Source organism: Scyliorhinus canicula, chromosome 20 (genome assembly GCF_902713615.1).
Source record: "Scyliorhinus canicula chromosome 20, sScyCan1.1, whole genome shotgun sequence".
Taxonomy (NCBI): domain Eukaryota; kingdom Metazoa; phylum Chordata; class Chondrichthyes; order Carcharhiniformes; family Scyliorhinidae; genus Scyliorhinus; species Scyliorhinus canicula.
Window position 1 is genome coordinate 19,470,389 of NC_052165.1, and position 13,442 is coordinate 19,483,830.

General features: G+C 49.0%; 1 protein-coding gene across 8 annotated transcripts in view; it reads right to left on the reverse strand.

The window, feature by feature from the left end:
- The window catches only part of ppfia2 (PTPRF interacting protein alpha 2), a 511,344-nt gene that overhangs the window by 252,169 nt on the left and 245,733 nt on the right, over positions 1–13,442 (reverse strand). For all 8 annotated transcript variants that reach the window (XM_038781072.1, XM_038781076.1, XM_038781071.1 and 5 more), the window contains one exon: positions 9,363–9,527. In XM_038781072.1, coding sequence (XP_038637000.1) covers positions 9,363–9,527 — 165 coding nt within the window. The remainder of the gene's footprint in view (positions 1–9,362; positions 9,528–13,442) is intronic.

Consider the following 13,442-nt stretch of genomic DNA (forward strand, 5'->3'; position numbering starts at 1 on the left):
AATACAGAGACTGGTGGGGTGGAAAGTGAGGTCATGGGAGTCCCTATCATGGTTCTGCATGGGAGGGGAAGGGGTGAGGGCAGAGGTGCGAGAAATGGGTTGAACCCAGCTGAGTTACCTGTCTACCACAGGATGGAGGAACCTCCGTGAAGTAAAAAGGCAGACATGTTAGAGATGCCATAGGCAGCACAGTGGCACAGTGGTCAGCACAGCTGCCTCAGGTTCGATTCCAGCTCTGGGTCACTGTCTGTGTGGAGTTTGCACATTCTCCCCATGTTTGCATGGGTTTCACCCCCACAACCCAAAGATGTGCAGGGTAGGTGGATTGGCCATGCTAAATTGCTCCTTAATTGGAAAAAATGAATTGGGCACTCTAAATTTATTTTTAAAAGATGTTGGAGGTGCCATTTTCGAAGGAGGTATTATCAGAACAGATAATATGGAGGTGGAGACACTGGGAGAATGGGATGGACTCCTTACAGGAAGCAGAGTATGAGGAGCTGTAGTCGAAGTAGCTGTGGGAGATGGTAGGCATGTAACAAATATTGGTGGTTAGTCTACCACTAGAAATGGACCTGTTGGACTTTAACCTGGTGTTGTAAGACTTCTTACTAGAAATGGAGACAGAGAGATTGAGAAACAGATGGGAAATGTCGGAGATGGACCATGTGAGCGAGAAGTGAAATTGGAAGCAAAATCAATAAATTTTTGAAAGGTCCAAGCGAGATTATGACAGTACCAAGATAGTCATCAATGTCACGGAAAAAAAATTGCAGGAGCGGGCCTGAGCTGGACAGGAACAAGGAGTGTTCCATATAACACACAAAAAGACATGCATAACTGAAGCTCATGCAGGTCCCCATGGTCACACCATTTATTTGCAGGAAATGTGAGAAGTTAAAAGAGAAATTGATGAGTGACAGAACAAGTTCAGTCTGGTGAGGAGAGCAGTGGTGGATGGGGATTGCTCGGGCTTCTGCTCAAGGAAGAAGTGGAGAGCCCTCAGACCCTCTTGGTGGTGGTGGGGACGGGGGGTGGGGGGGGGGGGTGGTGGAGATGTAGACAGATTCAACATCCATTGTGAAGAGGAGCAGTTAAGGCAGGTGGTGGGGTTCCCAGGTATCTGCTGCTCTTGTCCTTCTAGATGGTAGTGGTCGTGGGATTGAAAGGTGCTATCTAAGGAACCTTGGTGAGTTACTGCAGTGCATCTTGTAGATAGTACATATGGCTACCACTGTTCTTTGGTGGTGGAGGGTTTGAATGTTTGTGGAAGGAAGAACAATTAAGTGGGCTGCTTTGTCCTGGATGGTGTCGAGCTTCTTGAGTTTTTGGAGCTGCACTCATCCAGGCAAGTGGAGAGTATTCCATTAAAATCTTGACTTATGCCTTGTAGATGGTGGGTAGGCTTTGGGCAGTCAGGAGGTAAGTTACTCGCCGTAGGATTCTGAGCCTTTGACCTGCCCTAGTCACAGTATTAATATGGCTCGTCCAGTTCAGTTTCTGATCAATGGTAACCCCCAAGATGTTGATAGTGGGGGGATTCAGCGATGGGAATGTCATTCAATGTTAAGGAATGGTAGTTAGATCCTCTCTTGTAGGAGATGGTCATTGCCCGGCACTTGTGTGGCACAAATATTACTTGCCACTTGTCAGCCGAAGCCTGCATATTGTCTAGGTCTTGCTGCATTTGGACATGGACTGCTTTATTATCTGAGGAGTCTCAAATGGGTTCTGAATATTGTGCAGTAATCCACAAACATCCCCACTTCTGACCTTATGATGGAAAAGAGGTCATTGATGAATCAGTTGAAGATGATTGGGTATGGGACACTACTCTGAGGAACTCCTGCAGTGATGTCCTGGAGCTGAGATGATTGATCTCCAACCACAACCATCCTCGTTTGTGCCAGGTATGACTCCAACCAGCGGTAAGTTTTCTTCCTGAGTCCCAGTGACTCCAGTTTTGCTAGGGCTCCTCGATGCCATATTTGGCCAATTGCTGTCTTGCTGTCAAGGGCAGTCACTCTCACCTCTCCTCTGGCATTCAGCGCTTCTGTCCATGTTTGAACCAAGGCTATAATGAGGTCAGGAGTAGAATGATAAACTGAGCATCCGTGAGCAGGTTATTGCTGAGTAAGTGCTGCTTGATAGCACTGTTGATGACTCCTTCCATCACTTTGCTGATGATGGAGAGTAGACTGATCGAGCGGTAATTGGCTGGGTTGGATTTGTCCTGTTTCTTGTGTACAGGATACACCTGGGCAATTTTCCACACTGCTGGATAGATGCCAATATTATAGCTGTACTGGATCAGCTTGGTGAGGGATGCGGCACATTCTGGAGCACAAGTCTTGTACTATTGCTGGAATATTTTCAGGGTTCATAGCCTTTGCATTATCCAGTGCCTTCAGCCATTTCTTGATATCACGTGGTGAATCGTGTTGGCTGAAGACTGACATCTGTGATACTGGGGTCCTTCGGAGGAGATCGAGGTGGATCATCCGCTCGGCACTTCTGGCTGAAGATTATTGCGAATGCCTCGGCCTTGTCTTTTGCACATATGTGCTGGGTCCCTCCATCATTGTAACAGTAACTTCATTGAAGCCTACTCGTGACAATAAGCGATTTTCATTTTCATTTTCATTGAGGATGGGGATATTTCTGGAGCTTTCTCCTCCAGTGAGTGGTTAATTGTCACTCACCTTTCACAACTGAATGTGGCAGGAATGCAGAGCTCTGATCTGATGCGTTCATTGTGGATTTGCTTAGCTCTGTCTATCAACTGCTGCTATTGCTGTTTAGTCCCGTGTTGTAGCTTCAGCAGGTTAACACCTCGGGCGGTATTCTCCGCCGGCTCCAAAAATCGCGGAGGCCATCGTGAACTCGGCCGAGGTTCACGATGGCCTCGGGGCCCGCTTCCCGCACCTATTTCACCCCCGCCCAGGGGGCTAGGAGCGGGCCCCCGTCATTCCCGGCCGCGACCTCGGCCGCCGGAAATGACGCCCGAACGGCGCTTCGCGGATGTCATCCGCGCATGTGCAGGAACCCGCGCATGCGTGGATGACATCAGCGCGCAGACGACGCGAACCCCCACATGCGCGGTGCCGTCTTTCTCCACCGCCGCCCGCCAAGACATGGCGGCTTGATCTTGCTGGGCGGCGGACGGGAAAGAGTGCGTCCGTTTTGGACGCTCACCCGACGATCGGTGGGCACCGATCGCGGGCCTGTCCCCTCCGGAGCACAGTCGCGGTGCTCCCGTCCCAATCGGGCCCCTGGATGCCCCAAACGGGCATATGGCGCCCGTTTCACGAATGCAGCGACCAGGTGTGGTTGCTGCCGTGCTGAAACAGGCGTGAAGGGCCGGCTGCTCAGCCCATCGGGCACGGAGAATCGCCGTTCACCAAAAAAAACGGCGAGCGGCGATTTTTCCGAGAGGGCGGGGGGGGGGGGGGAGGGGGGGGGGAGAATTGCGGGGGCGCCAGGGGGGGCTTAAAAAATGTCGGGAGGCCCTCCCACGATTCTCCCACGCCACGTGGGGAGCAGTGAATTCCGCCCCTCATTTTTCAGTACGCTTGATGTTGCTCCTGGCATGCTGTCATGCACACTTCATAGAACCAGGATCCATCCCCTGGCTTGGTGGTAATGGTAGTATGGGGATATGCTGGGTCAAGAGGTTGCAGATTGTGGTTGAATACAATTCTGCTGATGGCCCACAGCGCCTCATGGATGCCCAGTCTTGAGTTACTAGATCTGTTTGAAGTCTATCCCATTTAGCATTGTGGTAGTGCCACACAACACGATGGAGGGTATCCTCAATGTTAAGACGGGACTTTGTCTCCACAAGGACTGTGCGGTGATCACTTCTACTAATACTTTCTTGGAAAATGTGACACTGGTAGAGAGTGTAGGGTAGTGTCAACAGAAATAGAATTGTCAAAGTAAGCTTGCCCATGATTTTCAAATTACAATGGCATCATGATGCAGTTCTCCACTGTCTCACAAGCCCACTTAGCATGAGAATTGATAATGTGATAATGAATTTATTGACATATTATTTTCCTTACTCAGATGTGACATCCTCAAGGATCCCACAGATCCCAACGGCACCCTTTAACTCCTGAGGAAGACACACAGATGAATGCATCACACCCTTTCTCTGAACCAGAAACTAACACAGATACAAGCATGGCGGTGGGTATTGGTTCGCCGGCTCTGATGGTAGCGCACAGTGGGGAGGCATGTCATATTCGCATGAAGAGTTGGAGGAAGTAGAGAGTTCCCAGGATGTCGCCAGTCAGAGGACTGCTGGACACCAGACCATGCCGAGTCTGGGGCAGATGATGAGTTTCTGGAATCGTCGATCAGGTGGCATATGCTGGATGTCCAGCGGTATGTGCGGGAATATCTGACATCCCTGATGGTCTGCGTGTCACGGTCTCTGTCATGGAGGAGTCCATGAGGAGCATATCATAGAATTTACAGTGCAGAAGGAGACCATTCAGCCCATCGAGTCTGCACCAGCTCTTGGAAAGAGCACCCTACCCAAGGTCCACCATATCCCCATAACCCAGTAACCCCACCCAACACTAAGGGCAATTTTGGACACTATGGGTAATTTATCATGGCCAATCCACCTAACCTGCACATCTTTGGACTGTGGGAGGAAACCGGAGCACCCGGAGGAAACCCACGCACACACGGGGAGGATGTGCAGACTCCGCACAGACAGTGACCCAAGCCGGAATCGAACCTGGGACCCTGGAGCTGTGAAGCAATTGTGCTAACCACACTGCTACCGTGCTGCTCTGTGTTTACACTGATTACTGAGCACACTGTATCCTCCACTGAGAGAGTGGCAACTCTCATGCAGAGGCAGCTCTAGGAACAGAACCAGGGATTTTGCCAGTTGTGCTCAGACCTTTAAGTTGTCACACATGAAATGACCTCAGGATATCACTGCCAAGGGACGGTATGGTGGTGTAGTGGTTAGCTCTGCTGCTGAGGACCCAGATTCGATCCCGGCCTTGGGTCACTGTCTGTGTGGATTCTTCCCGTGTCTGCTTGGGTTACACCCCCCCATAATCCAAAGATGTGCAGAGTAGGTGGATTGGTCACACTAAATTGCCCCTTAATTGGGAAAAATAATTGGGTACTCTAAAATTTAAGGAAAGGATACCGATGCCAATGTGAGAGGTGGATGGGGAACCGAGTCTCCCCGCCAGGTGCCCGTCCATCAATGTTGAGCATGAAGGTCATCAATGTTGAGCATGAAGGTCATCAATGTTGAGCATGAATGTTCAAACAAACCTCACATTGGTGGCTGAGCTGTATGTCATCTCTGAGAGTTTGTCTTGAGATGCTCCGGAGGAGGGCAGCAACTTCTCCACCCCTCTGCCAGTGACCATCACATCTGAAGAGACTGGTACAACTGAGAAATGCACAACTATGCAGCTGGATAATTCCTCACAGGCTGAGCCTGCTTAGGTCCAGCTGGCCATAGGACATCCACCAAGGTCATCAGGATGGACATGACAGCAGAGTCAGCAGGCTATCTCCAATAACACTGCCAGCAAGGGGGTGAAAAGCAGCTAGCACCAAGATGCAATAATCGCAAAAATAAGTTAAAGGCAACTTGGTCACAACAGGAATTTCTCATGGGTCACATTATTTTAAAATTCTCTTGATGGTGTGATCATTAACACCAGAAAATGTAATACTTGTAATCGCTTGAATGTGTGAGATGGTTCTTCTAGGTGTGGGGTGCTGCAAGGGCATTGAACTTTATTGCATTGACTGTGGCTGGAATTTGGAGTCCTGGGTTTGCACATCGGGGGCGAAATTCTCCGACCCCCAGCAGGGTCGGAGAATCGCCTGGGGCCGCCGAAAATCTGGCCCCCGCCGTGGCAGAGATTCTCCGCCACCCGGGAAGTGGCGGCGGCGGAATCTCGCCACTCCGACCGGCGAGGCCCCTGTGGTGATTCTCCAGCCCGGATGGGCCGAAGTCCCGCTGCTGGGAGGCCTCTCCTGCCACCGAGGTTTGAACCACCTCTGTAACGGCGGGATCAGCGGCGTGAGCGGGCCCCCGGGGTCCTGGGGGGGGCGGGGGGGCGATCGGACCCCGGGGGGTGCCCCCACGGTGGCCAGGCCCGCGATCGGGGCCCCCCGCTCAGTCTCCGGGCCAGTGCCCAGGGGGCACTATTTCTCTTCCGCGGCCGCCACGGCGGGAAGAGAAACCCACATCGCGCATGCGCCGGTGGTGACGTCAGCGGCAGCTGGCCGCTGACTTCACCGCCGGCGCATGCGCCGACCGGCGAAAGCCTTTCGGCCAGCCCCGCTGCCGGGGGCGCCGGTTTTTTGCGGCAGTCTTCTGGTGCCAACCGCTACGGCGCGGGGTTGGCTCCCAAAGGTGGGGAGAATTCCCCACCTTTGGGGAGGCCCAACCCCTGAGTGGTTGGCGCCACTCCCCTACGCCGGGACCCTCCGTCACGCCGGGTAGGGGAGAATCCAGCCCCACAACTGTCTTGTATGGAGGAGCATCCATGGCATGAGCTGGAATCGATGCTACTATGGCAGCCAAGCTGAAGGTGCACGTTATGAAGTCGGAATTCTCCGGCTTCCTCCAACAAGTCCTGAAAGACGTACTGATAGCTAATTTGGAAATTTTGAATTCTCCCTCCGTGTACCCGAACAGGTGCCAGACACATGCTCTAAAGGATATTGCTATACTCCTCCACCATCCTGCACCCCCCCCCCCCTCCCCCCTCCCCCCTCCCCCCGATCAGTGCAGGCATCTGAGCTGCATCTTCAGCAGCTCAATGGTCCTCTGTACCAACCGCTATTGTGGAGACATGACCTCTGTTGCATCACCCCTGTCACAGTGGAGTAATGATGTGGAGATGCCGGCGTTGGACTGGGGTGAGCACAGTAAGAAGTCTTACAACACCAGGTTAAAGTCCAACAGGTTTGTTTCAAACACGAGCTTTCGGAGCGCAGCTCCTTCTTCAGGTGACTGGAGAGGTATGATCCAGAAACATTTATATAGACAAAGTCAGCGATGCCGGACAATGCTTGGAATGCGAGAATTTGCAGGTAATCAAATCATTACAGATCCAGAGAGAGGGATAATCACAGGTTAAAGAGGTGTGAATTGTCTCACGCCAGAACAGTTGGTGGAATTTTGCAAGTCCAGGCCAGATGGTGGAGAGTGGATGTAACGCGACATGAATCCAAGATCCCGGTTGAGGCCGCACTCATGCGTGCGGAACTTAGCTATAAGTTTTTGCTCGGCAATTCTGCGTTGTCGCGTGTCCTGAAGGCTGCCTTGAAGAACGCTTACCCGGAGATCAGAGGCTGAATGCCCTTGACTGCTGAAGTGTTCCCCGACTGGAAGGGAACATTCCTGCCTGGTGATTGTCGCACGGTGCCCGTTCATTCGTTGTCGCAGTGTCTGCATGGTCTCGCCAATGTACCACGCTTCGGGGCAGGAATGTTCCCTTCCTGTCGGGGAACACTTCAGCAGTCAAGAGCATTCAGCCTCGGATCTCCGGGTAAGCGTTCTTCAAGGCAGCCTTCAGGACATGCGACAACGCAGAATTGCCGAGCAAAAACTTATAGCTAAGTTCCGCACGCATGAGTGCGGCCTCAACCGGGATCTTCCCCACCTTTGGGGAGGCCCGACCCCTGAGTGGTTGGCGCCACTCCCCTACGCGGGGCCCTCCATCACGCCGGGTAGGGGAGAATCCAGCCCAAGGTCTGGATTCTCCGCCGGCGTGATTCTCCATTATGCCGGCGCCCTGGGGTTTCCCGACGGCGTGGGGCTGCCCCACAATGGGAAACCCCATTGACCGGCCGGTGTAACGGAGCATCCCGCCGGCAAGGTGAAATAGAAATGTGGCGCGGTGGGGCGGAGAATCCTTCCCCAATTCTCTTTGGATTTTCCATGTCACCGTTCTCTCTGATGGTAATTAAGGGCTGAAAATCATCCCCATGGAGTCAAGACAGGTGGGTAGAGTTAGGATATAAAATGAGCATGATCTCACTAAGGGATAGAACTTGAAATAGTCTTATATCTATGTCCCTATGTTCATGCTCAGCACAACCCACCAACATGAGCTGGGAAAGTTCAGAGCAGTTTTTTATAAAACTGTAAGCACAAAAGACTGTCTTGTATACTAAATGTTGTACTGTATATAAAGCCATTGGCACTATATTGTTCTGTTTGTTTCATTCATTTAAAAAAATGATTTATTCAACTGCTGCCAAAAATTGTAGAGTTTTCACAATTTTTAAACAAACCCAATCATACATGACATCTCGTGAGATATTCCCTATCGTTCATTCTCCAGAGCATGGAGGCCTGAATCCTCCATGAGACATGAAGCAATAAGTACGAGGCAGCTCTTAAATAAACAGCAATTTATCGGGACACAAAAACCTTCCATTTCAATGGTAACATTTTTTGCTTCTTCATTCTATTCTAGTTTTAACAATCTGGAATCGCACTAGACTTCAGAAAATATAACAAAGTTGGAAAATTAATATGCATTTTACAAACAACAGGTAATAAATTAGTTAGGATTAAATATTTTCTGTTTAACATATCTTTAATTATATAAAGAAATGCAAAATAATGATTCCATGATTTCTTAAAATGCATTCCCAAAGCTCCCTTATGCATAGTGTGCATATTAATGTGATATCTAAAAACATTCAATGCATTGTATGTGTATGCTGTGCATGCAAGGCTCAGTAAGTCTTCATTTCAAGTTAGGTTAAGCCGTATAACATTTGAAATTGATTCTTCAAGCGAGTCTCTTTATTATTACACTGCTTCTCATAACAAGATTATTAATGCTGCAGAATTCCCTGCAGCTGCACAATGGCTCATCAGTGAACATCTCCACTCCGCCACCAGCCTCCCCCTCCCCATCACCAATTATTTTCATTAGAATCAAAAGTACAGATGCTAGAGCAGGCAATTCTTTATGAGCTGATAGTGCTAGATAGACCTTCTTCAGACCTGGGGATATACCCAACACATGTGTGCCAAGTGCTGGGATCGCTTTAAAGATACTTCAATCTGTTGGCCTTACCTGATGATGTGCGCACGGCTTAGTAAGAATGTGGAAGACAATTAATTAGAGGTCTCTAATTGGCAACAGTAGCTTATGCATAACAGACTGAAGAGGGGGGAAAGAAACAGTGCACACAAGTACATTGTACTTAATAGATTTATAATTTTAAAGGAACAAAGCAATGTAAAATATTGATTTATGATTCTTTGAAATGAATTCCCAACAAGTATCACATTTTTGCTGGGAACAATTGCTCATGGAATCATACTTTGTGAACTATTCCCTTACCTTCTCATCTAAAGCTTTATGGTGCTCAAAAAGTGACTTTAATGCTTTCAAAACCTCAACTTCACTGGAAACCCCTGAAGGGGACTGAGCTTGCCGCTTCACCACTGTCATTCTCAGTGATCGTTCATGTCTTGACACAAGGCATTCCAAATGTTCCAACAAGAGCTGAAATAAATTATATCAAAATTATACCTTTATATATCTTTAGTTAAAAAGCATTCTGCAATTTGATTATAACTACAATATACATAAATCACAAAATTTTTTATATTTGTCTTGTCCACCTTAACACTTTATAAAAATGTAATTTATCTCCTTGATATATTTGTCACCTACTTACATAATTTGATATTCTCAAGAAATATTTCTGATTCACTTAATGATAGCATGAACAGACCTCATCTGACATTTATCCTCCAGAATAAACTTACATAATTTATTGATCCTCATCTTCTGCTTACTACTACCAAACTAGTTCGCAATCCAGATATTTAAGTTACCATTAATTCCATCATATCTAGAACTTCATAAAATTCCTTCACAAAATCTAGTAAATTACAGGGTTCTACACTAACTTCATTGGGATGCTGGCAGAACCCGAAAGAAAATGAAGAAGGCTCTATATCGCTACTTCTATCTGCCCTTTACTAGAGAAGTAGTGAGATTGAGAAGAGGATTGGATGCTGGATATGGGAGAGCAACGAGATCGGAAATCAGGTTGATATTGACTGCTTCATATCAAACCAATCTTGTAATAGTAATTTTTTTCTCTGTTGGTATGAAGAGGCCAATGACCTGTTGGATGTGTGTGCACTTCTTGACTGCCATATTGGGGATTAATAGGTCAGCTGGTGCCTAAAGATATGCGCTAGATGGCCAGATTTATACGTCAGGGAGATCATAAAAGAATGGATAAAGGAAAAGGCACAGATACCCAGGACTGGGTCACGGAGAGTGCATAAGAATGAAACATGGAAACAAACACAGGCAACATGAAGGTATGTACCACTGCAGAAAAATATGAAATAGGCAGTGAATAAACTGCAAAAGAGAGCTTGGGTCACATTTCTAACAGGTTTCTCGAAGTGAATCAGTGAATGTGATTTGTGCCAAGAGCTTAGCAAGAAGCATGAGATGTGGCCATTTACAAAAAGTATCAAAGGGTAATCCAGGAAACTACAGACCTCTGACTTGACATCCTGCAGTCAGTACAACATCCTGAAAGGGAGAACAGTGAGGTTTCAGGACAAACATGGTATGATACAGGGGCTGGTTTAGCTCACAAGGCTAAATCACTGGCTTTTACAGCAGACCAAGCAGGCCAGCAGCACGGTTCAATTCCCGTACCAGCCTCCCCGGACAGGCGTCGGAATGTGGCGACTAGGGGCTTTTTACAGTAACTTCATTGAAGACTACTCGTGACAATAAGCGATTTTCATTTTCATTTTTCATTTCATAATGTGGCACTATCAAGGCCAGAATGATCTCCTGAACTAGTTTCAATTAGCTAAGATATAGGAGTAAGGAGTAGGCAATTCGACTCACTGAGCCTGTTCCGCCATTCAATAAGATCATGGTCGGAGAAGAATTTCCCAGATTTCTTTTCCCCAAGTTGGCCAGGAATTTTATCTGCTCATTTTTCTCTCCCAGTAGATTAATTGGCTTTCATGTTAAATATTCAATCTATATTTAATAATCTTTAACAAGATAATGCAATTGTAATGAACTGGGACATTTTCTGTCATTTTTCACATGTTCAGAGAAGAAATCAATCAACATGGCATTACAAGTGGCGGATTTTAACTGTCAAATCTACTGCCGCTCTTTCTATAACAGCGCAGACACTGAGAGTGCTGTAGTTATCGGAGGCCCAAGGTCCTTCAGGGGTTACATTCAACTCCTTTAATAATTTTCAGCAGAGGTCCAATTCAGTCCAATGATCATTAACTATATACATCTTCACTGATTATGTAATTAGCATGGATGGTAATGAAAAAACTGTGCTGCGTTAAAACCTACCATATAAAAACATCAAGCTGAATCTTAAGACCAAGTCACTGGTTTATGTGGCAAGTAAGTGACAGGAATAACAATGTTTTTAGTAGTATGGCACACTAATGCAATAGTCTTAATGTGATAATGGATGCTTAATGCAGATGAACTGGCCAATCTTCACATTATAAGATGCATAAACCTGAGGTCTACAACACATTTATGATTATAGAATCATAGAATTTACAGTGCAGAAGGAGGCCCATCGAGTCTGCACCGGCTCTTGGAAAGAGCACCCTGACCAAGCCCACACCCCCGCCCTATCCCATAACCCAGTAACCCCACCCAACACTAAGGGCAATTTTGGACACTAAGGCCAATGTAGCATGGCCAATCCAGCTAACCTGCACATCTTTGGACTGTGGGAGGAAACTGGAGCACCCGGAGGACACCCACGCACACACGGGGAGGATGTGCAGACTCCGCACAGACAGTGACCCAAGCCGAGAATCGAACCTGGGATCCTGGAGCTGTGAAGCAATCGTGCAAACCACTATGCTACCGTGCTGCCCTAGATACGGGGGCAGGATTCTCCCAACGGGAGTCTAAGTGCCGACACCGGAGTAAAATCTGGAGTGTTTTACTCCGACGTCGGCGCCTGTTCCCAGACCCCATTCTGGGGCCTCCGTGGGGCTGGCAGGGGCGTGGCACGATGTGCGGGGGCATGGCGCGGTGTTGGAGACCCGGGCGTAAAAGATGCAGCGCCTTGGGTCCCGCACATGCGCAGCTGGGCAGGCGCCAACTAGCGCATGTGCAGTGGCCGTCCTCTGCCAGGCTGCTCCGCACAAAAATGGCGCAGGGATATAACATTGCCAGCGCAGGAAAGGAGGCCCGCCGACAGAGAGGCCGGCCCGCCGATCGGTGGGCCCCGATCGCGGGCCAGACACCATCTGAGTCCCCCCCGGTGAGGAAGCCCCCCTCCCCCAGCAGGCCGCGTCCCCAAGCGTTCCCGCAGAGTTCCCGCCGGAAGCGACCAGGGGTGAACGGCGCTGGCGGGACTCTGTCGTGTCGGAGCGGCCATTCAGCCCATCCGGGCCGGAGAATTGGCAACCCTGCCGATTCCAGCGGCCCACGGCTGGCGCCGCGTCAAACGAGCCGGCGCAAATGGCACCGATTCTCCTCACCTCGGAGAATTGCGTGCCGGTGTTGAGGCGTCGTAGTGCGGTTGCTCCGATTGTCCTGCCCAGCGCGGGGCTCGAAGAATCGCCCCCCTAGTATATCCCTGTGTCATCAAACTGTGTCAGGTATTGGCACCCTATGCATAAACAGTGCAGGACAAAAGAGCTGAACGCCAGAGATGAGGTGAGAATGAAGGCCCTTGATATCAAGGAAGCCTTTGACCGAGTATTTCATCAAGGAGCCCTAGCAAAACTGGAGATAATGGGAATCAGGTGGAAAACTGTCCGCTGGTTGGAGTCATACCTGGCACAAAGGAAGATGGTTGTGGTGGTTGGAGGTCAATCATCTCAGCTCCAGGACATCACTAAAGAAGTTCCTCAGTGTCATAGGCCTGACCATGTTCAGCTGCTTCATCAATGACCTTTCTTCCATCATGAGGTGAGAAGTGGGGATGTTCGCTGATGACTGCACAATGTTGAGCACCATTTGCAACTCGTCAGGTAATGAAGCAGTCCATGTCGAAATGCATCAAGACCTGAGTAATATTTAGGTTTGGACCGACAAGTGGTAAGTAACATTCATGCCACACAAGTATCAGGCAATGAACATCTCCAACAAGGGGCAGCAGGGTAGCATGGTGGTTAGCATAAATGCTTCACAGCTCCAGGGTCCCAGGTTCGATTCCCGGCTGGGGCACTGTCTGTGTGGAGTCTGCACGTCCTCCCCCTGTGTGCGTGGGTTTCCTCCGGGTGCTCCGGGGGGGGGGGTTGTTGGGTTACGGGTATAGGGTGGATATGTGGGTTTGAGTAGGGTGATCATGGCTCGGCACAACATTGAGGGCCGAAGGGGCTGTACTGTTCTATGTTCTAAGTGAAGATCTATCACGCCTTGATGTTCAATGGCATTAGC